Source organism: Pagrus major, chromosome 22, assembly GCF_040436345.1.
Source record: "Pagrus major chromosome 22, Pma_NU_1.0".
NCBI classification, from domain to species: Eukaryota; Metazoa; Chordata; class Actinopteri; order Spariformes; family Sparidae; genus Pagrus; species Pagrus major.
The window spans coordinates 30,574,783-30,601,216 of NC_133236.1; the positions used below are offsets into that span (position 1 = coordinate 30,574,783).

General features: G+C 47.4%; 2 protein-coding genes across 7 annotated transcripts in view; one reads left to right on the forward strand and one right to left on the reverse strand.

Annotated features, from left to right (window-relative positions):
- Positions 1 to 1,377: 1,377 nt before the first annotated feature.
- gpr132b (G protein-coupled receptor 132b) lies at positions 1,378 to 3,241 on the forward strand. Its single transcript, XM_073493177.1, has one exon. The coding sequence runs from the start codon at positions 1,378 to 1,380 to the stop codon at positions 2,461 to 2,463; it is 1,086 nt and encodes a 361-aa protein (XP_073349278.1). The 3' UTR covers positions 2,464 to 3,241.
- A 1,535-nt stretch (positions 3,242 to 4,776) lies between these two features.
- cdc42bpb (CDC42 binding protein kinase beta (DMPK-like)) overlaps positions 4,777 to 26,434 on the reverse strand; it is a 44,073-nt gene continuing 22,415 nt past the window's right edge. The window contains exons 12-40 of one of the 6 annotated variants that reach the window (XM_073492566.1): positions 25,636 to 25,878; positions 25,064 to 25,174; positions 24,656 to 24,900; positions 24,449 to 24,554; positions 24,168 to 24,292; positions 23,939 to 24,044; positions 22,961 to 23,023; positions 21,599 to 21,747; positions 21,404 to 21,501; positions 21,238 to 21,317; positions 20,476 to 20,520; positions 18,946 to 19,020; positions 18,788 to 18,859; positions 18,526 to 18,631; positions 13,495 to 13,631; positions 13,254 to 13,393; positions 10,542 to 10,623; positions 10,245 to 10,461; positions 9,896 to 9,958; positions 9,282 to 9,523; positions 8,834 to 9,188; positions 8,653 to 8,750; positions 8,479 to 8,563; positions 8,263 to 8,380; positions 7,217 to 7,334; positions 6,796 to 7,026; positions 6,196 to 6,304; positions 6,009 to 6,070; positions 4,777 to 5,496 (exon numbers count right to left, since the gene is read on the reverse strand). In XM_073492566.1, the coding sequence (XP_073348667.1) occupies positions 5,374 to 5,496; positions 6,009 to 6,070; positions 6,196 to 6,304; positions 6,796 to 7,026; positions 7,217 to 7,334; positions 8,263 to 8,380; positions 8,479 to 8,563; positions 8,653 to 8,750; positions 8,834 to 9,188; positions 9,282 to 9,523; positions 9,896 to 9,958; positions 10,245 to 10,461; positions 10,542 to 10,623; positions 13,254 to 13,393; positions 13,495 to 13,631; positions 18,526 to 18,631; positions 18,788 to 18,859; positions 18,946 to 19,020; positions 20,476 to 20,520; positions 21,238 to 21,317; positions 21,404 to 21,501; positions 21,599 to 21,747; positions 22,961 to 23,023; positions 23,939 to 24,044; positions 24,168 to 24,292; positions 24,449 to 24,554; positions 24,656 to 24,900; positions 25,064 to 25,174; positions 25,636 to 25,878 (3,804 nt within the window). In that variant the 3' untranslated portion in view covers positions 4,777 to 5,373. The remainder of the gene's footprint in view (positions 5,497 to 6,008; positions 6,071 to 6,195; positions 6,305 to 6,795; positions 7,027 to 7,216; positions 7,335 to 8,262; positions 8,381 to 8,478; positions 8,564 to 8,652; positions 8,751 to 8,833; positions 9,189 to 9,281; positions 9,524 to 9,895; positions 9,959 to 10,244; positions 10,462 to 10,541; positions 10,624 to 13,253; positions 13,394 to 13,494; positions 13,632 to 18,525; positions 18,632 to 18,787; positions 18,860 to 18,945; positions 19,021 to 20,475; positions 20,521 to 21,237; positions 21,318 to 21,403; positions 21,502 to 21,598; positions 21,748 to 22,960; positions 23,024 to 23,938; positions 24,045 to 24,167; positions 24,293 to 24,448; positions 24,555 to 24,655; positions 24,901 to 25,063; positions 25,175 to 25,635; positions 25,879 to 26,434) is intronic. The other 5 variants (XM_073492568.1, XM_073492567.1, XM_073492571.1 and 2 more) reach the window with 5 other exon arrangements.

Below are 26,434 nucleotides of genomic sequence, written 5' to 3' on the forward strand. Positions count from 1 at the left end.
TCTCACACGTACACGATAAAATATAGACTATAATGATAAAAACTGAATCTTTTCTATTGTAGTATCTTTATATTACTGTAGTACTTGTATTATACTGCAGTACTTGTTTAAGCTCTCTTCCTACTTCCTGTCTTCTCTTTAGAGAATAAAACAATAAATATCAAAACGCACTGAATGAATGAATGAATCAATGGATTGGCTTCATGTGTGAACTGATCAGTGATCAATAGAGTTGAACTGGATCAGTTTGTTATGTTTTCTTCTTCATTCATTATAATTCATGTTTCAGTGAACGAGGTCAATGATCAATAATTAATGCTCTGCCCAGCCCAACTCTGACATCCAGAGCACCTGATTGGACGCTGTCGTCCCCGACAACATCACATCTGACCAATCACGTTTGTGCACAGAGACGTTGTCTTCTCAGACGTGTGAAGGACGTTAGCGGCGGTCAGCTGGTCTCGTGTGGACGCCTCGGCCTCTCTGCTGCCCCCCACACGTCCTGTCACCTGTCTGAGCTGTCCTGTAGAAACACACCGATCAGCCACAACCTTAAACCACTGACAGGTGACGTGAATATCACTGATCATCTCATCACGGTGCCATGTGCTGCTGGGAAACCTTGGGTGCTGGCATTCATGTGATATATGTATATATACACACACACACACACACACATATAAACCCAAACCTCGTTTTTGTTGGCCCGACCAAACAGACGGAAACTGATCAGACATGTGAAGAAAAGCTGTCGGTTTATTTGTGCTGATCAAAACCAGAAATGTTTCCTGCTGACTCGACCTGCAGGGACGTGGTTTCCATCAGACAGTCGGTTTCACACTGTGATAACTTGACACACATAAATACCCCAAAACCCCCAAAAGTTTTCTAAAAGGACTTTATTATTGTGGGGATTTCCTGTTGTGTGTCAGACAGGAAACAAAGAATCAGAGTCACACTGATCAGATGCAGAATGAAGGCGGTGAAGACGTGATGCTCTCCAACGAAACCTCAAAGTGAGATTTGAGTCAAATTCACAGCAGAACGTTGAGTGTTTGAAGATTCCCGTCAGACGTGATGCTTTGTGTTCTCTCCTGACCACAGCTAACCGCTTAAAGATGGTAACAAAGGGAGGAAAAGGTAGCAGTGATAAAGAAAGACGACGTAGAGACGACAACACAGAGACAATAAACTGATGAGGAAGAGACGATCACGTCCTCGGCAGAATTAAACATGATGTTTATCACAGACCGTCCGAGGAACCTTTTGGTCGTTCGTTCTGTCATTTCCAGTTTTGATTCTTGTTCATTTCTTTCTTTCTTTGTTTTTTGCAGACAAACTGATCTTCAATCTGATTGGCCGTCTCTGTCCGACATCATGCACGAGGTGCTGCCAACAGAGAGCTTCACTCTGATGACCAACACGAGTTTGATGCCGTGTGAGCCTCCGTATGATGATGGCCGCCTGCCGCTGGTGCTACTGTACAGCACGGTGCTGGCTGTGGGTCTTCCTGCTAACCTGCTGACTGTCTACCTCACCTGGCTGCAGGTGCGCAGGAAGAACGTGCTGGGCGTCTACCTGTTGAGCCTGTCGCTGTGTGACCTCACCTACCTGGGCACTCTGCCACTGTGGGCGTACTACGTCAGCGCAGGTCACTGGTGGCCGTGGAGCTCGGCCGCCTGCAAGCTAACAGGCTACATCTTCTTCAACAACATGTACATCAGCATCTTCCTGCTGTGCTGCATCTCCTGCGACCGCTTTGTCGCCGTTGTCTACAGCGTGGAGTCCCGCGGCATCCGCCGGCAGCGCTTTGCCTTCTTCATCTCTGTCGCCATCACGCTGCTGGTTGCTGTTGGCCATATCCCCGTCTTCACCATGAGGGAAGGCAATGCCGCCGAGGGCGACCGCCGCTGCTTCGAGCCGAGTCAGAGCAGCCCCATGGTGACGGGCTTCAACTATGCGCGCTTTGTGGTCGGCTTCCTGATCCCTCTGCTGGTGCTGGTGGTGACAAACCGCAGCATCCTGGCCAACGTGCAGCGCAGCACGGGGCTGCGGCGGGAGCAGAAAGAGCGTGTCCGCTGGCTAGCGGTGGCAGTGGTGGTGCTGTTCCTGGCGTGCTTTGCCCCGTATCACGTCATCCTGCTGGTCCGAGCTGTCATCTTCCACTTCCCCCGACTGGAAGACGGCACCTGTCTGTTCGAGAGGACCATGTACACGCCGTACACCATCTCCCTCGGCCTGTCCACTGTCAACAGCGCCGTCAACCCCATCCTCTACGTCCTGTCCAGTGACAACATCCGCAAAGAGCTGAGCCGAGGCCTCGCTCAGGTCTGTGACCGAGCACACCTGAGACCACGATCTGACAGCAGCCAGAACAAGATCCAGCCCACCAAGAACTCATCAGAGCTGATGGCAGTGACGGAGACTGAGAGACACCAGGGAGGAAAACCACCAGGAACCTGACGGACTGGCCTGACTGGATTCTGTCAGACCATACTGGTCCCTGCTGGTCCCTTCTGGACTCTTGCAGACCCTGCTGGACCCTGCTGGTCCCTTCTGGGCTCCTCAAACTAACTCTTCCTGATGATTTATCAGTTCTTGGTGGATCTGAACATGTGCAGTTTGTCCTGCGAGGGGTGCTGTGGTGTTCATGGAGTCATTAAAATCTGAAGGTTGATCCTCTGGAGAGCAGGACTGATCAGGAACTTTACTGATGATCTGGACTGAAGTGGTCTGTGGACTAAAGTCACAGATGGATGAACATTTCAAAACATTTTATAAATAAAGTTTCTACAAATTCAAACCGAGTTTAGTCTGAACGTTAAAGAACAAACTGAAGCTTTTTGTTGTTTAATAAACCGACGTATGTGACATATGATCAATAATAAACAGACGTATGTGACATATGATCAATAATAAACAGACTCGTGTGATATGATCAATAATAAACAGACGTATGTGACATATGATCAATAATAAACAAACTACGGACGAACAGAGGACAGGCAGAGAAGATTTGGCAGATCTTTCATGGGGACATGGGGACATGGTATAGTGGTATAGTGGTATAGTGGTATGGTCCGTCAGGGTTAGGTTTGGTCCCACATACTGAGCTCTGCAGCTCATCCCACAAATGCATGTTCCTTACAAACGTGGCACCATTTAAAAGGGAAATAAACAGGCTTTCCAACGGTATAAGATTTATTGCCAAGAAGCATCGTTACAACAAAGAAATCATCTACCAAACACTAATCTCCTTACTTTTTGTGCTGTTTATTTATTTTTATTATCAATAAATCTGTTGCTTATTAAACAACCGTTTGGTTTATTACATGATAGAAAACCGTTAACATAAATGTTTGTTTAAATGTTTTGTACAAAATGATTCAGTCAGTTTATTGGTCATTATTAATTCATTGATTATTAACAGGAGATACATCTGATCAGTGATCGATTACTAATAAAGCTGCTTGTTGAGCTTATTTCTAATCTCAGGTAAATCACAGAAAGCAGAACCGCAGCCAAGAACAGGAAGTGTGTGTGTGTGTGTGTGGTTGGTTAACGCTCTGCTGAAGTGTGTGTTCACAGGAAGTTCGAAACAGATGGCAGCTGCAGAAGTTTCCCAACAGACTGAAGAGATGAAGAAATATTGAATCAAGCTGGAGCCTTGTTTATTAAACTGTTCTGAGATTTAAACTTGAACCTGGTGTGAAGATCAACCTGTGATCTATAAAGCTCAGATCAACTGTGATCTATAAAGCTCAGATCAACTGTGATCTATAAAGCTCAGATCAACTGTGATCTATAAAGCTCAGATCAACTGTGATCTATAAAGCTCAGATCAACTGTGATCTATAAAGCTCAGATCAACTGTGATCTATAAAGCTCAGATCAACTGTGATCTATAAAGCTCAGATCAACTGTGATCTATAAAGCTCAGATCAACTAACTGACAGAACCGGTCTGTGATGATGTGAAAAGGCACAGACGACACTTTGATCAGAAACAGACGAGGAAAAAAACCACACTGATCACATCACAGCGACGAGACTGAAGACAGACGTGATCAATAAACAAACACTCTGAGTGTGTCGCTGCTGCATGTTGTTAATAAAGCTCATTCAAAGTCTCCTGTCAGTCTGAACTGAGGTCAAACTGAAGCTGCCGACACGTTAAACTCTCCTCAGTGTCCTGACGACAGACGCACCTGAGCTCTGGCCTCAGAGGTCAGAGGTCATCAGACAGTTCAGCTGCTCTCAGACTGAAAACAGAAAAATGTTTTTCATCAGCAGCTTGTTTTGAGTCATGCTGTTCTACTCTCTGATTGGCTGTGCTGTCTCTTTGCTCTCATGCAGACACCGATTGGCCGACACCCGGTGTGTAAACAGCAGAGATAGGCCACGCCCCCTCATTAACCTTGAATGAACCTGGCAGACAGAACAGAGTGGAATAAATGATTAATGAGGAACCTGATGACCTGAAATCTGCTCTGAGCAAATCTGACAAAAACAAGAGTGGCCTCTGACATCACTGATGATGTCACGTGTTTATTCTAACGTTTACACTTTGATAAATATAAATAAAAACATCTGGAACAAACGGTTTCCTCTCGTCGTTTCAAAGATTGTTACGTAGCTAATAACATACACATGACCTGTCGGTCTCTCTCTCTCTCTCACACACACACACACAGAAACACACACACACACACAGAAACACACACACACGCACACACACACACACACACACACACACACAGAAATACACACAGGCTGGTTGTGTTCAGGTTGTTTTATTGAGTTTGTGTCTCGTCTCGTCGTTACAAAGATTGTTTAACTGTGATTCTGACAAACAAAGCAGTAGTGTTCAGGTGTGCCCCCCCTCCCCCCCCCTCACCGGAGCAGTCAGAGGGCGGGGTCAGTGGGCGGGGTCGGGGGGTGCAACAGGAAAGATCATCACTGACACAAATCAAAGATTATTTTTCTCCTACGACAACAACAACATGATGATGATGATGTGCAACTTTAACAAAATTAATTCATACAGTGTTTTCTCATCAGAGTGAGACCTCTCATCTGTTAGCCACAGTTAGCTCAGAGGCTAATAGCCCACTAAAGCTCAACAGGAAGTTATTCAGAAAGAAGAAGGTGATTGGTCCCACAGAGCCAATCACACTAAGGTCAAAGGTCAAACACAGCAGCTGTCAGCAGGGGGCGGGGTTAAAACCAGGGGCGGGGCTTCCCAGCAGGTAAAATCCAACAAATGTAAAAGCAGCAGGAAGCTCAGACTTGCCCCGCCACAATAAAATCATCAAGTCAAATTGAAACTCTGTCTGCAGCCTGATTGGTTCATTCAGCCCAGGGGGGCAGGGCCTCAGGGCTCCATGTCCAGACTGTCCAGAGTCAGCTGACTGCGGTGGGGCGAGTTGGGACTGGGGGGGCTGCTGGGGTTAGAGCTGTTGGAGGGGGTCGAGTGTTTGGTTGAGTCCGAGTCCGGCTGGGCGAGAGACAGAGACAGAGAGAGAGACAGACACACACACACAGAGACAGAGACAGAGAGAGAGACAGACACACACACACAGAGACAGAGACAGAGAGAGAGACAGACACACACACACAGAGACAGAGAGACAGACACACACACACAGAGACAGAGAGACAGACACACACACACAGAGACAGAGAGACAGAGAGAGACAGACACACACACACAGAGACAGAGAGAGAGACAGACACACACAGAGACAGAGAGACAGAGAGAGACAGACACACACACACAGAGACAGAGAGAGACAGAGAGACAGAGAGAGAGACAGGTCAACTTTTTGTATTCCAGTTAGATATTACCAGATTCAGTTTACAGTGATGGACAGAGACAGGTGTGGACGGATGGACCTGAACCGACTCATCAACTGAGACCTTCATTCACAAACCACTCATCTGATCTGTATTGATTATACACACACTGATCATCTGTATTGATCATAGTGTTGTGTGTGCGTGTGTTACCTCTCGGTCCAAGTCCTGGTCTGGTTCAGAGACGCCACGAGATGTAGCTCCTCCCCCAAAATCTGAACCAATTAGAACACAGATTACAGATGACATCACAGAGCAGCACAGTGTGTCCCAGATACAAAGTACACTCTAATACTGTGTCTGTGTGTGTGTGTGTGTGTGTGTGTGTGTGTGTGCGTACCTGAGGCTGTGCGGGTGATGTGTGTCTTGCTCCTCTGTTGCCGGGAGATACTGGACAGTGGTCGGGGCTTCTCTTTAATGGAGTCGTCCTGAGAGGAAGGCATCACACTCTGCACACACACACACGCGCACACACACACACACAAACACGCGCGCACACACACACACACACACACACACACACACACACACACAGTATTAGGTGTAACACGTGGGTGTTCAGCGCCCTCTGGTGTTTCTGTCATTTATTAAATATGACCTGCTGCAGGTGTGAGGACTGAACACAGGTGATCAACTTAAGCCCAAATGATCAGTTTATTGATTAATCAATCAACACAAGATCAGTTTGAAGACGACCAAAGATTTTTCATTATTTTTAAAACTTCATAAACCTCAATTAATCTATATAATCTAAAAATCATCTATAAACTAATCAATACTGAAAAAGATTTTTGATCAGCTGCTGACTGATGCTGCATTCAGTTCCTCTCAGCGTTTCTGCAGTTTTCAGTTTGTGACACTGCAAACATGCAGGAGAGGAGTGTGGGAGTGTGGGGGAAGAGGTTGAGAGGGTGAGGGCGATAGAGAGAAACTGGCCTACCCTTCCCAGAGAGGAGGTGGAGGGAGAGGAGGAGGAGGAGGAAGGCTGCAGGAGGCTCTGCTGGGAGGAGGAGGAAGAGGAGGCGTCTTTCTGCAAGAAGGCGCCGGCCGACGCCGAAGTCATGTGATAGACGTGCTCAAAGTTGGAGGGGGGAGAGATGAGGGTGTGACGGGAGGAGGAGGAGGAAGGGGAGGGAGATGGGGAAGGGGTGAGGGAGGTGACATCACAAACCTGATCATCAGGGGGAGGAGGAGGAGGAGGGGGGGAGGGAGGTGAGACAGGGGGAGGAGGAGGAGGAGGAGGAGAGAAGAGAGGAGGAGTCAGTGTGATGAACAGAGCTGTTGGAGAGGAGGAGGGGGGAGGAGGTGAGGGAGGAGAACATGCCGATAGGAGGAAGAGGAGGTGAGGGAGGAGGAGTTACCAGAGGGAGGTCCATGAGGACCTGCATCCCGTCTCCTGGTCCCATGTGGGCCACGTGGTTAAAATTTGTTGGGTTAGAGATCATCTTCGATCGAAGCTCCGGGTCCCTCAACATCTCCCTGAACACAGCAATCAATACACAGCCATCAATACACAGCAATCTATATAAAGTCATCAATACACAGCAATCTATATAAAGTCATCAATACACAGCAATCTATATAAAGTCATCAATACACAACGATCAATACACAACGATCCATATAAGGTGATCAATACACTGCCATCAATAACCAACAATCAATGCAGTTTGGTTTAATTGATGTGTCATCAAAAGGTTTAATATACTGTACCCGTCCTCTATCCTCTGCTGAGTCACTGTTGTGTTTTGCCGAGTCGCTGTGTTGTGTTTTGCAGAGTCGCTGTGTTGTGTTTTGCCGAGTCGCTGTGTTGTGTTTTGCCGAGTCGCTGTGTTGTGTTTTGCCGAGTCGCTGTGTTGTCTTTTGCTGAGTCGCTGTGTTGTGTTTTGCTGAGTCACTGTTGTTTTGCCGAGTCGCTGTTGTTTTGCCGAGTCGCTGTGTTGTGTTTTGCCGAGTCGCTGTGTTGTGTTTTGCCGAGTTGCTGTGTTGTGTTTTGCCGAGTCGCTGTTGTTTTGCCGAGTCGCTGTGTTGTGTTTTGCCGAGTTGCTGTGTTGTGTTTTGCCGAGTCGCTGTGTTGTCTTTTGCCGAGTCGCTGTGTTGTGTTTTGCCGAGTCACTGTTGTGTTTTGCCGAGTCGCTGTGTTGTGTTTTGCCGAGTCGCTGTGTTGTGTTTTGCCGAGTCGCTGTGTTGTCTTTTGCAGAGTCGCTGTGTTGTCTTTTGCAGAGTCGCTGTTGTGTTTTGCTGAGTCACTGTGCTGTGTTTTGCTGAGTCACTATGTTGTGTTTTGCTGAGTCACTATGTTGTGTTTTACTGAGTCACTGTTGTGTTTTGCTGAGTCACTGTGCTGTGTTTTGCTGAGTCACTATGTTGTGTTTTACTGAGTCACTGTTGTGTTTTGCTGAGTCACCTCCTCTGTTGAAGTCGCTCCTCCTCAGGAACCTTAAACAGAAACTTTCTCTTGCTGCGAGTTCGAACCATCAACTTCCTGCTGTGGTCCGACGTGTCTGGGATGGTGAGGTCGCCCTCTGAAGGTGAGAGACAGACAGGTGAGAGACAAGTTAGCTCCAGGGTGGTAGAGAGTTGCAGGTGTGTCCAGGTGTGTCCAGGTGTGTGTGGTTGTTACCTGATGAGGTGTTGCTGAAGTAAAGGAGACGAGGAGGTTCTGAACTCAGCAGGTTTAAGGTCCCTTCAACATTCAGAGGTCTGATCTAGGGACACAGACATGTGATTGGTTCTGAACTCTGATTGGCTGTTTACTCAGGTGTGTTCTGATCAGTGCTGTGCTGTGATTGGTTACCTTGCGGAGGGAGATGGTCTGAACCCACTGTGTGGTGTGAATATCAAAGACGTCGACACCGTACTCACTGTAGACCGTCAGGTGGGACGAGTTAGAGCCTGGAGAGAGAGAGAGACGTGTTGGTCAATAACCTGTCATATTGATCAATGGCCAGTGAACCTATACAGTCTGAGTGACGTACTGCATGCGAGTGGCGTGGCGGGCCACATCAGCTCCTGGGTTCGGGACCGGCGGCCCTGTCCGTCCACGTAGATGCCGAGCTGGCTGAAGCAGAGCAGGAGCTCTGAGGATCCGACCTCCAGAGCATGCAGGGCGTCCAGAGGCTGCTGGGACAGGAAGGCCAGCGACGGGTCAGCCGGGCTCACCAGACTGATGGGGGACGACTCCCCCTGCAGGGCGAGCAGAGCAAAGCCCGAAGGATAACCCACACACAGCCGGTCCCTCACCATCCCCAGCCACTGGACCGCCCCTGGAGCCTGCACCTCCCACAGCTTCTTATGGTGCGGCTTCGCTCGGGTGATCTCGTAGCACAGGACCTGGAGGGAGGCAAAACCAGAACCATTAGAACAGAAGCAGAACCGCAGGAAACCTGCAGGTCAACTGTCTGGTTCTCTCTTCAGTTTCCTCACCTGACGTTTGACGGCAGCCAGTAGACAGGCAGGGCCTCCGGGCCGGAGACATCCTGTGGTCAGAGCCTGGCAGCCTTTGGTCTCCGTCAGCTTGGTGTCGAAGGTGGACTCGGCCCCTTCCAGCGCCCCCCAGGCGTGAAGGTGAACGTGGCGGTTCCGACCGCAGAGCAAAGCGATCATCTTCTCCTTCGGGATCAAATCGATCTGATAAACCTTCTTACTGTCTGCTGCTCGTACGATCACTGGAGACAGAGACGGAGACAGAGGTTAGTGACATCAACCGTCTGTCTGTGTGTGTGTCTGTCTGTCTGTCTGTGTGTCTTGTGTGTCTGTGTGTCTGTCTGTCTGTCTGTGTGTCTTGTGTGTGTGTGTCTGTCTGTCTGTCTGTGTGTCTTGTGTGTCTGTGTGTCTGTCTGTCTGTCTGTGTGTCTTGTGTGTCTGTGTGTGTGTCTGTCTGTCTGTCTGTGTGTGTGTCTGTGTGTGTGTCTGTCTGTCTGTGTGTCTTGTGTGTCTGTGTGTCTGTGTGTCTGTCTGTGTGTCTTGTGTGTCTGTGTGTCTGTCTGTCTGTCTGTGTGTCTTGTGTGTCTGTGTGTCTGTCTGTCTGTCTGTCTTACCATCTCTGGTGACCTCGACCACAAACAATCCGTCTTCTGTCCCCAGGACGATCCTCTCTCGATCTGCAGTGACAGTAAGGGTTAGGGTTAGTTTAGAGGATCCTTCACAGACCTTCAGCCGTCTGAAACCATCAAATGAGACTGAACAAATCAAATCAAAGACAAAACATTGAGACTCACATCTATAGAAAATACTGTTTTATCACAACTTTCTAAAAACTCCCCAAAATCTTCAAAAGAGCTCTTAAAAATCTCCCCAACACCTTTGAAACCTTTATTCCATAAAACCTCCAGAAGCTGCAGAGTGACACACAGAGTCAGTATCACTACACTGTCTGCAGTAACTGACCGAGCACAGCGGCAGACAGCGTGGTCTTGATGATGGGCAGCGAGGCGTCGTAAGCCTCGTGCAGGATGTGGACCTGACGGTTCTTCAGCAGGTTCTTGGTCAGGATGCTCTGCAGACTCTCTAGGATCCTGACCCACTTTCTCTTCTCCACCTCGCTCTCCGCCAGGACCAGCAGAGACACTGAGGAGAGCTGTGAGATCAGCTGTGACGAAGTCATCTGATCAAGGCAAAAACAACAAGGGTCAGAAAACAAGGAGGTCAAAGGTCACACTGTAAGAGGCCAGCAGGGTCTCCTACCCTGAAGATGCAAGGGATGTCCTTCCTGGTGGCGTGGATCACATCTGACGCCAAGACAGAGCTGACAGAGAACTCCTCATCTCTGCAACACAAGTAGGAGTTCACAGTGTCAATGTAGAGACAATTAAGATGATTACCTGAGAAACCTTTAATGAAACTACCTGAACCTTCTTAAAACTACCTGAACCTTCTTAAAACCACCTGAACCTTCTTAAAACCACCTGAACCTTCTTAAAACCAACTGAGCCTTCTTAAAACCACCTGAACCTTCTTAAAACCACCTGAACCTTCTTAAAACCACCTGAACCTTTTTAAAACCACCTGAACCTTCTTAAAACCACCTGAACTTTCTCAAAACCACCTGAGCCTTCTTAAAACCACCTGAGCCTTCTTAAAACCACCTGAACTTTCTCAAAACCACCTGAACTTTCTCAAAACCACCTGAGCCTTCTTAAAACCACCTGAACCTTCTTAAAACCACCTGAACTTTCTCAAAACCACCTGAACCTTCTTAAAACTACCTGAACCTTCTTAAACCACCTGAACCTTCTCATAACTACCTGAACCTTTTTAAAACCACCTGAGCCTTCTCATAACAACCTGAACCTTCTTAAAACCACCTGAACCTTTTTAAAACTACCTGAGCCTTCTTAAAACCACCTGAACTTTCTCAAAACCACCTGAACTTTCTCAAAACTACCTGAACCTTCTTAAAACTACCTGAACCTTCTTAAAACCACCTGAACCTTCTTAAAACCACCTGAACCTTCTTAAAACCACCTGAGCCTTCTTAAAACCACCTGAACCTTCTTAAAACCACCTGAACCTTCTTAAAACCACCTGAGCCTTCTTAAAACCACCTGAACTTTCTCAAAACCACCTGAACTTTCTCAAAACTACCTGAACCTTCTTAAAACTACCTGAACCTTTTTAAAACCACCTGAACCTTCTTAAAACCACCTGAACCTTCTTAAAACCACCTGAGCCTTCTTAAAACTACCTGAACCTTCTTAAAACCACCTGAACCTTCTTAAAACCACCTGAGCCTTCTTAAAACCACCTGAACTTTCTCAAAACCACCTGAACTTTCTCAAAACCACCTGAACCTTCTTAAAACCACCTGAACTTTCTCAAAACCACCTGAACCTTCTTAAAACCACCTGAACTTTCTCAAAACCACCTGAACCTTCTTAAAACTACCTGAACCTTCTTAAACCACCTGAACCTTCTCATAACTACCTGAACCTTTTTAAAACCACCTGAGCCTTCTCAAAACCACCTGAACCTTCTTAAAACTACCTGAACCTTCTTAAACCACCTGAACCTTCTCATAACAACCTGAACCTTCTTAAAACCACCTGAACCTTTTTAAAACTACCTGAACCTTCTTTAAAACCACCTGAACCTTCTTAAAACCACCTGAACCTTCTTAAAACTACCTGAACCTTCTCATAACTACCCAAACCTTTTTAAAACTACCTGAACCTTCTTTAAAACTACCTGAACCTTCTTAAAACCACCTGAGCCTTCTCATAACAACCTGAACCTTTTTAAAACCACCTGAACCTTTTTAAAACCACCTGAACCTTCTTAAAACCACCTGAACCTTTTTAAAACCACCTGAACCTTCTTAAAACCACCTGAACCTTTTTAAAACTACCTGAACCTTCTCATAACAACCTGAACCTTTTTAAAACCACCCGAACCTTCTTAAAACTACCCAAACCTTTTTAAAACTACCTGAACCTTCTTTAAACCACCCGAACCTTTTTAAAACCACCTGAACCTTTTTAAAACCACCTGAACCTTCTTAAAACCACCTGAACCTTTTTAAAACCACCTGAACCTTTTTAAAACCACCTGAACCTTCTTAAAACCACCTGAACCTTTTTAAAACCACCTGAACCTTTTTAAAACCACCTGAACCTTCTTAAAACCACCTGAACCTTTTTAAAACCACCTGAACCTTCTTAAAACCACCTGAACCTTTTTAAAACTACCTGAACCTTCTTAAAACTACCTGAACCTTTTTAAAACCACCCGAACCTTCTTAAAACTACCCAAACCTTTTTAAAACTACCTGAACCTTCTTTAAACCACCCGAACCTTCTTAAAACTACCCAAACCTTTTTAAAACTACCTGAACCTTCTTTAAAACTACCTGAACCTTTTTAAAACCACCTGAACCTTTTTAAAACCACCTGAACCTTCTTAAAACCACCTGAACCTTTTTAAAACTACCTGAACCTTCTCATAACAACCTGAACCTTTTTAAAACCACCCGAACCTTCTTAAAACTACCCAAACCTTTTTAAAACTACCTGAACCTTCTTTAAAACTACCTGAACCTTCTTAAAACCACCTGAACCTTCTCATAACTACCCAAACCTTTTTAAAACTACCTGAACCTTCTTAAAACTACTCAAATCTATTCAAGACATGCAGAACCCTCTCGAAACCACCTCATCCCATCCTTCTTACAATGTTTTCAAACCCCATAAACCGTCTGAGAGTCCTCAAAACCTTCTCAAATCTTGTGATCCTTGATCCTCCCTGACCTTTTCCAGGATTCCTGAACATTTCACAAAACTTCACAACTCTGCTCAAGACTACCAGACCCTTTCCAAAGACCCTGTATGTTCTCAGAAGCTCCCAGACTGCCTCGGACTCCCTGATGCTGCCCTGTGAGCAGACACACAGGTGAACAGTTACCTGAGATCCAGCACCAGACTGGCCACCACCCCCGGCTGGGTGGACTTCCCCTCTGGGACATCATAGAGAAACAGTTTACAATCTGAAACCACAGCAAACGCTCGCTGCCAGCCCTTCTTCACCCCGCTGGGCTTCGGGATCTGACAGACAGATGGAAACATGTCATTCTGGTAATATGGAACTGTAGTACAACTACTGCATTAGTACTGAGTCAGTACCGTGTCAGAACTGCATCACGTACCCTGACGTAGCCCTTGTAGGCGGTGCCGATGCCTCTCTGGACGTCTATACCCTGCGGCCTCTTGGCCTGCTCTGCTGGGATTGGACAGACCAGGGGGGCGTGGTCTTTACAGGAAACATGGCAGATGAAGGAACACACTGAGGAGAGACAGACAAGAAGACAGAGGGTGAGACAGAGAGTCATAGGGTGAGACAGAGTCAGAGAGTCAGAGGGTGAGACAGAGAGTCAGAGGGTGAGACAGAGAGTCAGAGGGGGAGACAGAGAGTCAGAGGGTGAGACAGAGAGTCAGAGGGGGAGACAGAGTCAGAGGGGGAGACAGAGAGTCAGAGAGTGAGACAGAGAGTCAGAGAGTGAGACAGAGAGTCAGAGAGTGAGACAGAGAGTCAGAGAGTCAGAGAGTGAGACAGAGAGTCAGAGAGTGAGAGACACTAGGGAGAGTACTCAGAGAGAGTAGCAGCATGAGCATGAGCTCCTGAAGATGATCTCTTTTTTGTGTTTTAAGATGAGATAAACTTTCATTTTTGTGTCAAATTTTGAAGAGGAAACACTTTTAGAGGAATTACCTCCCTGAAAGAAGAAAAACAGCAAGCAAGAAGAGGAGGAACACAGCCAGAGAAGGAAGTGGGTGAGAACACCAGAGACAATACAGCCTGCACAAGGGCTTATAAAAACAAAATAACTACCTACAAACTAAGTTAAGTTAGTTTCAGTTAAAGCTAACAGCTAGCCAACAAGACTGCAAGCCTTAGCAACGGTTACTAAGGAGCTGGAACAGCAGCCATGCAGCAGCAGAGCCCTGCAGCCTCAGACACAGCTCAGACAGGAGCTGTTCCTCTCTTCTACACACAAGATCTCAAAAATGAAAGTGCCAGGAAGGCACACAAACAGAAAGTAATGAAGGACAGACCAGAGACACTCTTCTCTGACTCCTACAAGAATGGAGACGTCAGCAACCTGGTCTTCTTCACAGAGCAGTTTGAGCTGGACTTTCCCCTTATAAAGGAAAGAGCCCAGCATCACCGACATGAAGGTGAAGTTCAGTGAGCTGGAGAGAGAGCTGGTCCAGCTGAGAGAGCTGATCAGCCATCAGCCGAGCCAGGAGGAGGCCAGCTGAGCACCCTGAGGACTGAGATCAGAGAGCTGCAGCAGCACCAGGAGAGCCACTTGGCAGCGCTGAGCGCCCTGACAGAGGAGGTGAAGGAGCTGAGAGAGGAGAGAGAGAGCCACAGGAGAGAGCTGGCCTCTCTGTTACAGAAGCTCCAGGAGACAGACAGAGTCACCCCAGACCTGACAGGACAGCTAGACTCACACCCAGACCACAACCAGGACCCTGGGAGCCCCACCCAGAGACACCAGGACAGAGAGGCTCCACCCACCCAGAGACACCAGGACCAAGAGGCTCCACCTACCCAGCAGACAGACCAACACCACAAACAAGACACCATCCACAGGATCAACAGCAGCGTCTCCAGAGACTGTCCTGAGGCCCAACGTCCACCTGGCCCGCCACCCCACCCTGGACATCAGCTGCCTTTATGACCACGTCCATCTACTTAAAAACACCGTCCCCATCTTCGCCCGGACACTGAAGGATGTCGCTCTCAACCGAGACCAGTCCACTCCCCAAAGAAGGAGCAGGTCGGCCTGCAGCACCCCCAGACCGCCATCCAGACCATCCAGACCACGTTCAAGAAAGCATTCGACTCAATTTGGCATCATGGTCTGTTTCTGAAACTACTACAAAAAGGTATTGGAGGAAAAACCTACGATATCATTAAGACAATGTACATAAATAACAAATGCGCTGTAAAAATTGGAATCATGGAAATAGACTTCTTCCCCAAAGTAGAGGGGTGAAGCAGGGCTGCAGTCTGAGCCCCACCCTGTTTAACATCTACATAGATGAATTGGCCAAATCCCTGGAAGAGTCCGATATCCCTGGTCTCACCCTCTCCGACATAGAAGTCAAATGCTTATTATTTGCAGATGACCTAATACTGCTCGCTCCATCAAAGGAGGCTCTACAAAAGCAACTAGATCACCTGCAGAAGTTCTGTCAGACCTGGGCCCTGACCGTTAACCTGGAAAAGACAAAAGTCATGGTCTTCCAGAAACGACCTAAGAGTCAGAAAAACCAACACCGGTTCCACCTGGACTCTACGGACACAGAACACACACACAGCTACACATATTTAGGACTAAATATCACATCGACAGGAAACTTCAATCTGGCCATTAAGGATCTCCGAGACAAGGGCAGAAGAGCTTTCTGGACTAATCTTATTGTACGGCAGTGAAGTGTGGGGCCCTCTCATAAACCAAGACTTTGAAAAATGGGACAAACACCCAATGGAAAGCTGCACACAGAGATCTGCAAAAGCATTCTCAAAGTCCACAGGAACTCCCCCAACAACGGATGCAGAGCTGAATTAGGCCAGTTTCCCCTGTTGGATCCAAAAAAGAGCTATAAAATTCTACCAACACCTCAAAACCAGCGAGCCCGGCTCCACCACTACAAAGTAGGGATGTCCCGATCCCGATTGCGGGATCGGGGCCGATATGGGCATTTTTTCACTGATCGGGATCGGCAATTTCGAACGTGGACCCAAGCCCGATTATTTTTACGTCAGCTGTCGTCAACGGAGCACAATTTGTGGCAGAATGCAGTCGTGCTCGTAACGTTAGTCTGGAGAACCTGTGGATAAAATGTCTGCAGTGTGGAAATATTTCAAATTAGAAAGCGAAAGCGAAAGCGAAAGCGAAAGCGAAAGCAGTCCAACGGCAACATGTAACATCTGCAATACTACCGTTTCGCGAGCTGGTAACAAAAGAGCTGCATTTAATACTACAAATTTGATATGGCACATAAACAAAAACATGAGTTCACTCAAGCAATACAGGCAAAGGCACCGAAGCAACAAACACTCGTGGATACTTTCAAAAGGAAAGAGAAATATCCTCAAGTCAGCGACATGGCTACAAATATTACAGAGAAGGTCACTGAATTCATCGCTCTGGATAACCAGCCCACCTCTGTGGTAGAGGATCAGGGTTTAGTTACTGACTTTGTTTACTTGTTGTTTTTGTTAAAAAAAAAAAAAAAAACTAATGAAAACCAATGTTGCAATAGGATATGCAGAATAAGAAAGAGCCATATGAAAGTATTTACTTTGTTTCAACAAAATAAAAAAAGCTATTAAGAACAGCTTGGATGCAGGTGATTTTTTTTCTTAATGCAGCTGTATTATCTAAGAAAATATTAGTTAGGGCTAATTATCGGATCGGGACTTGGTATCGGCAGATACTAAATATTAAATGACTCAGATCGGGATCGGGGTAAAAAAAACCTGATCGGGACATCCCTACTACAAAGCCCTACAATGCCAAGAGGAGAGCAAAGACAGGAGTCCCCTCAGCCGGCTGGTCCAGAGGCTCAGCTCCAACAGCACCGGGCACCAAGACCGCCCTCACACAATCCGGCCCCACCAAATTATAGCAAAAGAAAAAGACAATTACATCAACTATTGGACATCTGCAACCAAAACCCAAAGCAAACTCCAATGCTGTTTGGCCCTAAACAGACAATACTCCCCGGCAGATTATCTGAGCTCTGTAACCGACCCGACACTGAGGGAAACGTTGACTATGTAGACTCAGCAGCCACAGCCGGGCCTGAGAGAGCGGCCGGCACAGACAGACGTGGCTGCCCAGAGAGGAGCGGCTGTGTCGGCTCGGTCCACTCAGACACTTCCTGCTGCACTGACACATACACAGACATCAGAACACAACTCTACAACAAAATCACACACACAACCTCACATTTCGACAAACTCTCAGAAATAGAAAAAATACAACATCTACTGGGAGAGAAAAGTGCCACTGCTGCAGATGCAGCAGAATATGTGAGGCTGCCACAGGAGAAGAGAAGCTGCCAACACCTGACACGATCTCCTCCTCATGAGCAGCTGCTCCTCACTGGGTCCTTACCTGCACACTGATACGCACGCACGCACGCACACACGCGCACACACACACACACACACACACACACACACACACACACACTTTCCTTTCTTCTTTTTATTTATTAATTTATTTTTTAAATTATTATTAATTATTAATTATCTATGTATTCTTTTTTCTGTAATCCTTTGCTTTGGAAATATTGTAACACACAGTCATGCCAATAAAGCCTGTTGAATTGAATTGAATTGAGTGAGACAGAGTCAGAGGGCGAGACAGAGAGTCAGAGGGTGAGACAGAGAGTCAGAGAGTGAGACAGAGTCAGAGGGCGAGACAGGGAGTCAGAGGGTGAGACAGAGAGTCAGAGAGTGAGACAGAGTCAGAGGGCGAGACAGAGAGTCAGAGGGTGAGACAGAGAGTCAGAGAGTGAGACAGAGTCAGAGGGTGAGACAGGGAGTCAGAGGGTGAGACAGAGAGTCAGAGAGTGAGACAGAGTCAGAGAGCGAGACAGAGTCAGGGGGTGAGACAGAGACAGAGGGCGAGACAGAGTCAGGGGGTGAGACAGAGACAGGGGGTGAGACAGAGTCAGGGGGTGAGACAGAGTCAGAGAGTGAGACAGAGTCAGAGGGCGAGACAGAGTCAGGGGGTGAGACAGAGAGTGAGACAGAGTCAGGGGGTGAGACAGAGACAGGGGGTGAGACAGAGACAGGGGGTGAGACAGAGACAGGGGGTGAGACAGAGAGTGAGACAGAGTCAGAGAGTGAGACAGAGAGTGAGACAGAGTCAGAGGGTGAGACAGAGAGTGAGACAGAGTCAGAGGGTGAGACAGAGAGTGAGACAGAGTCAGAGGGTGAGACAGAGAGTGAGACAGAGTCAGAGGGTGAGACAGAGAGTGAGACAGAGTCAGAGGGTGAATCTTTTGCCTTCAACAAGAACCTTTAATCTGGAGGCTCCAGTTGAGAGAGAGAGAGAGAGAGAGAGAGTGAGAGAGAGAGAGTGTGTGTGTGTGTGTGTGTGTGTGTGTGTGTGTGTGTGTGTGTGTGTGTGTGTGTGTGTGTGTGTGTGTACCTTCACAGGCGTATCCCTGCCTGATGAGGCCGACCATCAGTGAGGTGCAGTGTGTGCACTGAGTGGGACTGGAGAACGTCTTGATACTCAGCTGGTGAGCTTTAGGCTGTGGACACACACACACACACACACACACACACACACACACACACACACACACACACACACACTATGTTATTTAACAGCAGCAGTTAATTAAGAACTCCTAATGACTCTGGTCGAGTGTGCCATCCTTCTCAGGTAACATCACACCTGTGCGTACCTTTAGTGTGGTCAGTGCTGAGCTCTGGTAGGTGGGGGAGGGGCTCGCTGGGACTGAGGCAGGTTTAACTTCCTGTTGACACAGACAGGTGGCTGACTGAGGACAGGTAAAGGTGCAGTTTACAGATTACAGACAGACGGTTGGTGTTGGAGACTCACCTCATGTTCAGAGATGGTGGAGGGGGAGGGGGGCGTGGTCTCTGACTTCTGGGGGGTGGAGTCTATGTCTGTGGTCTGCAGGTGAAAGGAAACACCAACATGTGAAGCTGACACACTTTAACATGATGTTTCCCACAAAGCCGTCCAGGTGTTTTAATGGCAGCGCAGGTAAACTGTCTGAGAGAACGACGCCTCCTGCAGTCGATTAACCAGGTGACAACCTCCTGTCTGCTGTCAGTCACACCTGCTCTGCTCTCTCTCACCTCCCTCCTGATGTCACCTCTCCTGTTGAATGTACAAACTTGTAGGTGCACCTGGTTGTTGCGATGTCGTTCGGTGCACTTTGGTTCTGATGAGCTACATAATTAACAACAAGCTTCCTCGCCTGTGGTTGTGACAACAGAACCAGGGGTTCCAAAGAAAAACAATCCATAAGAAAGAAGATGATTTTTGAGTCTCACTCTCAGTAAAGTCCCAGAGGACTGTGAGAAGGAAGCACTTCCTCTTCATCTCTGTGGTGCAGCGAGCTGATAAGCAGGACGACTCTACGAGGTCACAGTGAGAGTTCAACGAGATAACGTCACTCACTGACTGTCGTCTTTTCATCGCTGGACACTCGATTAGTTTGATGACAAACTGCGACTGTCGAGTTGAAAAATGATCTCTTAAACTGATAAACACTGTGTGTTTCATGGCACAACTCAAATGGAATTTAATTATGTTATAATTTTATACTCGTCTCTCTACATTAATTACCGTACAGATTTTTTCTGAGTTCAGGTCTCATCGTGGTCGACCAGAAGGGGCGGGGCTTGGCCTCTGTTAGAGAGCAGATCCTGTCGTCTCACAAGTGTTACAATAAGTCAGTTATGTTCCTGAGAAATTCAGTTCCTCCCTTCTGAATGAAGCTTCACCATCCGTCACCTTAATTCTATGATCAGTTTAATAGGATCCATCAGGAGTCGTGCTGCGTTCAGGTCATGTTGGGATGTTGTGTTATGTGATTACAACACAGAGAAACTCGTCTCAACATGTTTCAGGATTCACACACAAGATTTACAAACACGTTTGATGATTTGTGAATAAATTATGACAAATTTCTAAAAAATATGTGATGTCATACTTCAAACTGACAAGATGCAATTTAGAAGCAAATGTCACTGATCAATGAATCTGAAGAAAACCTGATGAAACACATTTGTCACTGAGACTTCACTCTGTCACAGATCAATACTGACTCAATCCGATCAATACTGACTCAGTCCGATCAATACTGACTCAGTCCGATCAATACTGACTCAGTCCGATCAATACTGACTCAATCTGATCAATACTGACACTGAACAACATGACAGGAGGAAAGCTTCAGCTACTGTTTGTGCTACTGTAGTACTACAGTAGTAATGTAGTACTACATTACTACTGTAGCAGCTACCACTGACGTTAGATGGACAGCTAGCTGCCCCAGAGGATTGTGGGTAGGGGAGGTGGTATGCAGGGGATTGTGGGTAATTTGGCGAATGAACTTACTTCTTCCCAGAGAGCGAGCAGCGAGGAGGCGGAGCAAACGGACGCCTCCATGTTGCAGAGAGAAACAAACAACAACTTCAGACACTCAACACTACACCTGATGACATCATCATCATGGGACCTGATGCTTGGTTTGTTTTGGGTTCTGTGATTGGCTGAACACTGACACTAAATATTTCACTCTTGTATGTTAATAATATCAGATCTTTAAACTTGATTGTGTGAAAGTGTTTTAAGAGAAGTTTCTCCATGAAGCTGCTACAACAAACTTAAATGTGGTTGTTGATTGTGGCGCCCCCTGTGGCCAAAACATGGCCACGCGCAGCAGACGACAGATCAGCTTCTGTCCTCAGACATTCATGACAGATCAGTCTGGATCTGACCTGGTGACAGGCGTCAACAATAACTTTAATAATTATAATAAGTATGAAAACGATTTCTGTTTGTTTGTCTTCAGTGTTTAACTGAGACTAAAGTTCTTCTTGTAGTTTAATTATGAATTAACATGTGAACTGATGACATCACAACGTTTCTGTATGAAGACCCTTTAAAGAAACATCAGCACCTGATGAACAGACACAGACAGGTGGGACACACAGACAGGTGAGACACACAGACAGGTGAGACATACAGACAGGTGAGACATACAGACAGGTGAGACACACAAGACAGGTGAGACACACAGACAGGTGAGAAAGACAGGTGAGACACACAGACAGGTGTGAGACACAGACAGGTGAGACAGACAGACAGGTGACTCACTCTGAAGGTGAGGTCAGGAGCCAGAGGAGAGGTGTTGAAGTATTCAAAGATGGAGTCCTGGAAGTCTGGAAGCTTCAGACCTGCACAGAGACAGAACAGGTGAGTATGTGTCACCTGATGAAGCTCTCCTCACTTCACGACGATGATCTGAGGGACTCACTCTCACCTTTGTCAGAGCGGGTGCGACTGTCCTCCATCTCCTTCTTCAGACTCTCCATCTGCTCCCCCATCTCCCTGCTCCTCTCCTCGGACTCCTTCAGCTTACTGCAGACAGACAGACAGACAGACAGACAGACAGGTGAGGAGGGGGACAGGTGAGGAGAGACAGACAGGTAAGGATTGACCCTGCGTGACCTCTGACCTCTCCAGGTTGATGTTGGTAGCTTTGACTTTACGCAGCTCCTCCTGAACAAGCTGCTTGGCTCTGATCTCAGCGTCCAGAGCCGACTGCAGCTCCAGACGAGCCGACATGTCCAGCTTCTGACTGCGACGCACCTTCCACAGCGGGTCCTGCAGGTGGAGACGAGAGAGACAGAGTCAGTCCTGTCTGCTGGGGTTCTATTGTACCTTAAACAGCTGTTTAATCACTGCTGAAGCCCCGCCCACATCAGGCAGCAGGTAACCATGGCAACAACACGGATCATATCGGGTGCTTTCAGACAGCGAGCCGTCGTCATTTGAAGCCACAACCTGCTCTCTGTATCTGTGATGAGGCTGATGGCGGTGAGCAGCAGCCGCTGGTGTTCAGCGGCCGCTGGCGTTCAGGCCGACAGGATCACAGGTAGCTCTGCGTCCGGCGGCTGTCTGTAAGCACCTTCACACCAAAGCTTCCCCTTATAGACGAGAACAGATGGAGCAGTCAGCCAATCAGAGCAGCCCATGAACACATCTGATCCTGTCAGACCTCCTGATGGACGATGTCACAGATGTTACAGCACAGTGATGACATCATCAGATGACATCACAACATGACACCAGAGAACGTCATCTCAGAGCTCTGATGACTCAACCCTGGGATCCCTCAAGGACTGTTGTGACTGAAGCTGCCGAGCGAGCCACCGGAATCATTCAAGGACCCTGGAGCTCTCCAATGACCTTTAGTCAAAGTTTAAGACCCTGCTTCTGTCTCAAGAACCACAATAACCCTTCAAGCACTCTTGGAAGCTCTACAGAACCCCTGGAGGGCCCCTCAAGGACTCCATCCCTGAACTTCCCATGGCCTAACTGAATTCCCTCTGGATCAAACACAAATCCTGTCAAGAACCACAAGAACCCTTTCCAGCACTACTGGAGGACTCTGGAACTACCTTAAAGACCCCCACTGCCCTGAATACTGCAATTCCTTAAGACCCATTGAACATGCTAAGAACCCTGTTCCTGCCTCAAGGACTGGGAACCATAAATGACTGCTGGATCACCCTCAGTGTTCAAGGACCCCTTCCAAATGCTCTCTAGGACCCCCAGAACTCCCTTAGAAACTGATAAAATGTCCTCCAGGATGCTCAGAGCCTGAAAGGAGCTCTGGTCTCCTTCAACGACCCCCACAACACCTGTGTCAAGAACTAATAGAATCTGTAATAAAACCTCCAGAAGTCTAAAACACCTGGAGATTATTGTGAGTGACAGACATGCAAGCCAACAGCCATGCAAGCTTCTTAGAACCCACCCATAAAGAGGTAGTGTGAATCCTGATTGGCTGGAAGCAGTGACTCAACACACTCACCCTCCTGTCTCCGCCAATAGGAGGCCAGGGCTTCTTAGGAGGCGTGGCCACTCCTGACTCAGGCTGAGACAGCAGATTAAAAGAAATGTCAACACAGACACGGACGACTGACACAAGTACAGACACAAGAGACGAAGACAGAACCACAGACACAAGAGACGAAGACAGAACCACAGACACAAGAGACGACGACAGAACCACAGACACAAGAGACGAAGACAGAACCACAGACACAAGAGACGAAGACAGAACCACAGACACAAGAGACGAAGACAGAACCACAGACAGTACAGACACAAGAGACGAAGACAGAACCACAGACACAAGAGACGACGACAGAACCACAGACACAAGAGACGAAGACAGAACCACAGACACAAGAGACGAAGACAGAACCACAGACACAAGAGACGAAGACAGAACCACAGACAGTACAGACACAAGAGACGAAGACAGAACCACAGACACAAGAGACGAAGACAGAACCACAGACAGTACAGACAGAACCACAGACACAGTATATGCAGTACAGTGTGTCAGTCTGTGTGTCATCTTGTTAACAGGTTTGTTTCTGGACTGACTCGTCTGTCTGATAGTCTGTCTGATCCTGTTCAGGTATTTGAGTTGGCTGATGAAACACCTGAAGAGGATCAGACAGACGACTCAGGCTTTTATTGTGAAACAACTGAACAGGAAGTATTGAACGCTCAACACTTCCTCCTTCAAGCTGTTTCACAATAAAAGCCTTGCAGCCTTATTTTGGACATTGATCAAACTATCAGACTACAAGTTTTCCAGGATGTTTTTGTCCTCCTCCAGAAATGCTTTTCTGTTCCAGGCTCTCCAGGTTTTCAGGGTCTGAGGACTGGTGTTGCTGCTCGATCCTGGACTGGTTGTGTGTGTGTGTGTGTGTGTGTGTGTGTGTGTGTGTGTGTGTGTGTGTGTGTGTGTGTGTGTGTGCGCGTTAGTGTGTGTTACCAGAGGTCTTGTCCCCAGACTGGAGCTGCGCAGTGTCTCCAGCTCCTCTGTCATCTTGGTGGCCAGAGCCTGAAGGTAACCTCGAGCGTCCTTCTCGTCACTCACCCTGAACACACACACACACACACACACACACACACACACACACACACACACACACACACACACATTAAAAACAGAGCACCCCCTGGTGGTCGACCACAGTCACATGATCAGACAGACGACTCACCACTGGATGATCTCAGCGATCTGAGCCTCCCAGTGAGCCACGCTCTCCTTCTTAGACGACAGGTCCTGAAGATCGTCCTCCAGCTGACGATTCTGAGCCGTCAGTTTGTCCACAAATGAGCACAGCTGAGACGACAGAGGAGGACAGTTACTGAGCATGTGCAGTGACAGTGACTGTAACACAGATATGATTGGTTTGAGTGTCCTACACCTCAGACAGCTGCAATAACCAGGACGATCTTATGACACATCAACGTGTTGAGTTCAGAACGTTTCAGTCACCTTGTCAGTTTCAGCCGTCAGTTTGCGGTTTTCTTCTGTCAGCAGGTTTTTCTCTCGTTCATGTTTCTCCTTCAGAGCTGCAACAGATTCATCCATCTCTGTCTGCCTGCAGGAACACACAACACCTGGTTCAAGACTCACCTGTCCCTCATATAGACCTGGTTCAGGACTCACCTGTCCCTCATATAGACCTGGTTCAGGACTCACCTGTCCCTCTTGGTCTTGTCCAGCTTGTCTCGGAGCTGCAGCAGCTCCTTGTTGGCGGCGAGCTGCGCCCCCTCGGACTCATGCAGGTCTTTACGGAGGTTTTTGATCTCTGAGGAGTGGGCGGAGTCTCTCCTCAGCAGCTCCTCCTCGTAGAACAGGACCTTCTTGTCGAGCTCCGCCTTCAGACGGGACAGCTCCTGCTGAGACTCCACCCCCCCGGCTGCTGCTCCCCGACCCTGCTGAGACTGAGACCAGAACCAGAACAACCATTAGCCCCTTCTGATTGTGTGCCGTTGTATTTCTACTTTAGTGAGGACCAGTTTCAGTTTCAGACACAGACACACACACTGGTGTGTGTGTGTGTGTGTGTGTGTGTGTGTGTGTGCGCGTGTGTGTGTGACCTCTGACCTTCAGGCTCTCCAGCTCCGTCTCCAGCTGTTTGGAGTAAACCTCACTGTGCTCCCTCAGCTTCCTCTCCTTCGACGCCTCTGCCTTCGCGTCGTCCAGCTGAGCCTCCAGCTGACAAACACACAATGCTTTTATTCTGAAGGTCAATTTTATTGTTATAGTTTAACTTCCTGTCAGTGGATTAACCACAGCTGGAAACAGCTGCTGCTATTTGAGGAGGCGGCACCAGGTGTTACAGATAATAATATTTATTTATTCATGATGGATTCAACTCTGAGCTTCTGTTGTTATGTGACTTTATTAAATGTTGATGGTGAAACTTTGGTTCTGATCTTAATCTAACAGTTTTCCATCAGTTGATATTTGGTCAGATTCTTTTTAATCAATGAGACTTTTTGAGTCCAGCTGACCCTGCTGATGAAGTCCAGGAGACATGGCTCAAACAACTTTTGTCTAACTCCTTAATTTGTAAAAAATAATAATAATGTAAACTACTATTTCAACAGAACTTTCAACCACGTCTCATGATCTTCATCACTGAAAGCAGTCTGTTGAGTGTTAAGCTGTCTCACCTCTTTGCGGTTCTTCTCGGTCTTGCGGATCTCCTGTCTCATGGCGTCCATCTTCTGAAGGAGGGCGTCCATTTCCTCCTCCTTGTCCCGGAGCTGACGGGACAGACGCTGTTTGGAGGAGCGCAGGTCGGCCATCCTCTCCGACAGCTCCGAGAACTCCTGCAGGGCCAACTTCCTCTGAGAGTGAGCCTCCTTCAGCTCCTTCGTCTGACTCCTCAGACGCTCCAGAGAGTCGGCCAGCTGCTGCTCACACAGGAGCAGGAGGAGGACATGGTCAGGACACGAAGTACAGACGATATAATACTGAGACATGTATATATACAGTTGAAACCAGAAGTTTACATACTCTGTATAAAAAGACACATAACCTTTTTTTTCTCACTGTCTGACATTAAATCAGACTAAACGTTTCCTGTTCTAGGTCAGTCAGGATTACCAACATTATTTATATTTGCTAAATGCCAGAATAATGAGAGAGAGAATTTTTAAGACAATTTTTCATTACTTTCTCAGAAGTCAGTCAGAAGTTTACATACATTTCTCAGTATTTGGCAGCATTGGCTTTAAACTGCATGACTTGGGTCAAACGTTTTGGGATTCCTTCCACAAGCTTCTCACAATAGTTTGCTGGAATTTTGGCCCATTCCTCCTGACAGAACCGGTGTAACCGAGTCTGGGTTGTAAGCCGCCTTGCTCGCACATGCCTTTTCAGCTCTGCCCACAAATTTTCTAGAGGATTGAGATCAGGGCTTTGTGATGGCCACTCCAAAACATTGACTTTGTTGTCCTTAAGCCACTT

Bases quoted from the DNA above. Each gene is read 5' to 3' on its own strand.
- gpr132b (XM_073493177.1), top strand. From the start codon at position 1,378: ATGCACGAGGTGCTGCCAACAGAGAGCTTCACTCTGATGACCAACACG.